At 38.8% G+C, this 5,204-nt stretch overlaps 1 gene segment (V, D, J or C); it reads left to right on the top strand.

The window, feature by feature from the left end:
• Positions 1-2,394: 2,394 nt before the first annotated feature.
• LOC116084137 lies at positions 2,395-2,964 on the top strand. The segment is given in 2 exon segments: positions 2,395-2,499; positions 2,663-2,964. Coding segments are annotated over 2 exon segments (354 nt in total).
• The last annotated feature ends 2,240 nt before the right edge of the window (positions 2,965-5,204 follow it).

Below are 5,204 nucleotides of genomic sequence, written 5' to 3' on the forward strand. Positions count from 1 at the left end.
ATGCTATGCGCAGCAAAGACATCTTTCAGAATTGATGAAGAAATGTGGGCATTTTAAGACCAATACAAATTAGAACAATTCACGACAACTAAGCCATCTTTGTAGAAAATTTGTAATAGAATACTTCATAGGAAGGAAGAAGAAAGTCAGGCTCTTCCTCCTGAATACAGGAAAGTGTCTACTCCATAAAAAGAAAAGATAATCAAATTAGACTGAGGAGAGAGACAATCACATCAGACACAGAGTATCTCAGCAAACCCTTGAAACAATATGGGAAAAGGAAAAGATCTGCAAATAGTTTGGGAAAGCAACATCACCAAACAAGTTTGTGGGAAACAGAAACCTCCTCTCGATCTTCATGTAGGGATGAGGCACAGTGCTCTTCCTCCATCCACTTTGGCATGTTTATTGTTGTCCTTGTCCAGCTCATGTTTAGGCATGTTTTAGTGTTTTAGTGCTTTAGGTATGCATACAATGTATCACTTCCTATAAATAAATAAATACTATAAATAGACTACTATAAATTTTATATTATTTCAATGTATTTTGCTCATGATTATAAATCTACAACAAAAACTATCAACAGTATAACTCTCAAATCAAGAAGATGAAGACAGAGTTTGGTTATGAGTGGTGAAAGGACCAGATCTGATAGGAACACCAGTAGGGGAATTTAGCCCTCATGTAACACTTTGTTATTTTGATGGTTCATATTTTTACACATTTTCTAATATAAACACTAAAACATCATGATGATTCATATATATTATTTTCCATTCTTTTCATAAAGTATGAGTATGGGAAGATGTGCCTGCCTCCTTCATAGTCTGACCATCTGCATGTGGATATTTCTCCTGCTCCTAGGAGCACACAGCTCTCAGTTTATGTTCTTCTCTGATTCTGTTTGTTTTATTCAGATCTGTGTATTTTAGGCTTTTTTATTAAACTGCAAACAAGTTTTTCCTGTTCTTTTATATGTTCTTATTCACTTTCAGTAAAACTTTAGCCAATGCTTTTGGATTTATTTTGAACTGAATTACAGAAATCTAATAAGTAGCACATGATAAAACCATTAGCTAACTTAGAAGTTTCATTTCCATGATGTATCACTTTTAAAGTGGTTCACTTTTTAAAAATTAGATATTTTCTTTATTTGCATGTCATGTCACTTTTAACCACCACCCCATCTAGACAATCATGTCTTCGGATCGTCTTGCATTTACTTTTTAAAAAATTCAAAATTTATTTATTTACCTATTTATTTGTTTGTTTGTTTATTTATTCATTTATTTCATCTTGCATTTCCTTAAAGGAACTAAAGGAGTATAGCAGGTTGCTTTTCTGTGATTTGTGGAATTAAATGGCCAGAAGTCACCTTTGCTAATGGTGTTGGTCCACTAGGGGTCACTGCAGGCTTCCCAGAAATGACTTTCTGAAGTTCCTAAAGGGTTGAGCAGTTAGAGAGACTAGAGAACATGAGAAACAGTCAGGTCACAGACAGCAAAGTTTATCCCTGTTTGTTAGCTTTGTCATTCTGTAGAACTATAATACCTGAGGATTGTGGAAATCCACTGTGAGGACTATTCTATGGGGAGAGATAAGGAAATAGAATTTTACTGGTCAATGTGAGGACTGAATCTCAGTAGAAAACATCTTTACTGCATGGCTTCAATTTTTAAATTTTATGATAAAAACTCCCAACATTCATTGCCCCAGATACTATTATAAAACCAGTGACAGCCAACTTTTAATGATCTTCACTCAGACAAGCAGGAACATGAATGAGCAGTCAAGAGGAGGAAAGTAATAGGAAACAAATGTGCAAGAAGAAGTAGAGAGACCATGGAGAACTTGACCAGCATTGTGTGAGCCTGCAGGGTGCAGGGAAGGAACTGAAGAAGAAAGGCAGGGGTAGGAAATGAATCAAAGTGAATATTGTGTACATAAACTTTGTTTTGATAAGTGAATATTTTATAGAAAATATTTTCTTTGCAGATGGTGATCTGTTGATTTCAAGAAATTTTATGTATTCCTCACCACACATTGCACTAGAATTTTCATACAACTGATTTCTCCAATTCTATTAAATGATGTAATTTAAGAAGTGGCTTAGCTACCAAATCAACTAACCAACTGACCAAGCAAGCAAGCAAGCAAGCAAGCAAGGAAGAAAGCAACAAACCAACCAACCAACCAACCAACCAACCAACCAACCAACCAACCAACCCTCTCTTCAGTTTTCATGCTGTTGGTGTCATGGCTTCCATTCACAGCTAGGGGAGAAGTTATGGTGACGCCTCACTGGATGTGGTTTTCCATCAAGATGAAAGAGCTCAGGTTTTATTGGTGCCTGGTAAGTGAGAGAGTTAGAGTCTGCTGCCTGTTGGAAATAAGCTAGACTCATCCTGGAGCTGGGGTGAAGGCATCTTGGCAGTTTGACAGGATCCATGGAGTGGAGCCTGGAAACTGTGCTGGGGCTTCTGTGGATATGGCTTTGCTGTGAGTTGTGGCTCTCCCACATGTGGTTAGGGGTGCTCTAGAGAGACAAGTGGTAGGGGCAGAAGACAAAGCTAACCTCATGGGTGTCTCCTGGGTTATCAGACAGGGCAGAAAATGCAGAATGATTGCTCTACATATGGTTTGTCTTTTTTTCTCTGAGCAGGGGTGAGAGGGATGCAGGTGGAGCAGAATCCTCCATCCATGAGTCTCCACGAGGGAGCCAGCTCTGGTCTGAGATGCAATTTTTCTACCATCGTGACAGCTGTGCAGTGGTTCCAACAGAATCCTGGAGGCAGCCTCATTAGCCTGATGTACATGGCTCCAGGAACGAAGGAGAATGGGAGGCTAAAGTCAACATTCAATTCTAAGGAGCGCTACAGCACCCTGCACATCAGGGATGCTCAGCTGAAGGATTCAGGCACTTACCTTTGTGCAGGGCAGGCACAGTGCTCCCAGCAAGGCTAGAGTCTGGCCCCAAAACTGCAGCTGGGTGTGTAGCTAAGGCCCTGACACAGCGAGACTCTGCAGCAGCATTTGCACAGGTGTGGGATCCCAAGTTTATGCTGCATTTCTGTCACCTCTGCTAACACTAGACAGTCCAGGGTTGCTGGTTCCAAGTTTATGCTGCATTTCTGTCACCTCTGCTAACACTAGACAGTCCAGGGTTGCTGGTTCCAAGTTTATGCTGTATTTCTGTCACCTCTGCTGACACTAGACTGTTCAGGATTGCTGTTTCATTTCATTGTACCCTCTCCCTCACAGATTCCCGTTCTCTGGAACACATTCTTATGAAGACTATTGGAACAACTGACAAAGATGACAAGGTTTAAAGTATCATCAGATCTGTTGGTACAGTGTTAACTGTTCTTAAATTAACGTTTGGCAAAAGGCTTTAAAGAGTCATGCTTTTCATCAAACAGAAAAGATGACCCAATGTTTCAGTCAATTGCAGATCTTTCGATTAAGCAGAAGAATGAGACTGTTATTAGTTCTTTGAGAATTTCATACATCACACTCTGATCATGTTCACTTCTTTACCAATTCTTACCAGGTCTACTCCTCCTTCTTACTTATCTGCTTCCCTTTCTTTCTTTGGAGAAAAAGAGAAGCTTCAAGTACGGTGTGTGCTCTCCATACCTTTTGGATATGGCCTTCATTCAAGTGCTGTTGAGGCCATAACTGGGGATATAACTATAAAGAAAACAGATTGTCCTTCTAGTAGCTATCAGATGCCAGGATCTCCTTAGTTAGGGGCAGAACTGCTCATCCTCCCTCCCCCATTCTGGAAGTTTGTAGCTTGAGCTCATTTATGTCTTGTGAATGTTATTCCAACTGCTTTGAGCTCATATAAATTAATTTTCCTTGCAATTGAAGCATCAATGATAAAATATATAAATAAAAATTCTGAATTACATACAAATTATGATGGTTTAAATGATAGTTGCCCCCATAGGCTCATATATTTGCATGCTTTATCCTTCATTGATGAACGGTTTGGGAAACATTGGAAGGTGTGTGGATTTGTTGGATGAAGTGTTGGGTATATGTCACTGGAAATGGGCTTTGAGAGTTAAAGAGCCTACACCAGGCCCAGTGTCTCTTTCTCTGCCGAATGCCTACTGATCAGGATGGAAAAACTTCTCCAGCACCACACTGCTTGCTGCCATGTTCCTGGCCATGGCAATAATGAACTAATCCTCTAAATCTCTAGGCAAGTTCCAATATAAATTTCTTTTATAAGTACTTTGGTTATGGTAGCTCTTCACAGCCATAAACAGTATCTAAGACACAAATCATGAAGCCACTTTTACATGATCAGATCTTCACAATTTACAAAATAAAGTTTGAGGAAGTATTTAATCACTACTACTTAAGTTTACTGCCCTAAAAATTAATATTTACAACAAAAGAAGACTTACACAAAACTCAGGCCTATGAGTAGCTAAATCATTTAAAAAAATTGTTCTTCTACAATCATCAAACCTAGATTTAATAAAGCATGTGTCTACAACTAATTCACTAGGTGTGTCTGTTGATATCCCCGCAGTGCATGTCATAGTTGTATGAATTCAAGTGTTTTACATTTCTAAAGAACATCTGACATTATCCAATTGTTCCAGTTGATATGAAAGTTGCTAGAGGATAACATTTTATACACTAGTGAGTAGCTGTGCAGGGTAGAGCAGAAGATTCAAAGGATTAACACACCATTGCATCAAATCCCAAGATTCACTAACAGGGTAATGCCACTTACTTTTTTTTTTATTTATTTAAAAACTTGTTTATTATATCTTAATTTTGTGTTATGTGTGTAGATGTACATGTTCCACAGTGTGCATGTGTAGGTCAGTAAACAAGTTGAAGGAATTGATTCTCTCCTTCCATTATGTAAGTCACAGGAATCAAACTCAGTCCCTCGTCTTCACAGCAAGGGTTTTTACCCAATGACCTGTCTTTCCAGCCCTTATTTTACTTTTTTGTTGGTGGTGAGGAGAGACCAGGAGCAATGTTCTTTGAGACATCCAGGATGATCTGGAACTTACAATTACATACCAAGTTTGAGGCTAGCCAAGGCTACAGACAGAGACCTTGCATCATCATCATCATCATCATTATTATTATTATTATTATTTTATTATTTTAGTGTTTCTCTGAGTAGCCCCAGCTGTCCCGGAACTCACTCTGTAGACCATGCTGCCCTTGAA

The sequence above is a fragment of the Mastomys coucha genome, unplaced genomic scaffold (genome assembly GCF_008632895.1).
Source record: "Mastomys coucha isolate ucsf_1 unplaced genomic scaffold, UCSF_Mcou_1 pScaffold9, whole genome shotgun sequence".
NCBI classification, from domain to species: domain Eukaryota; kingdom Metazoa; phylum Chordata; class Mammalia; order Rodentia; family Muridae; genus Mastomys; species Mastomys coucha.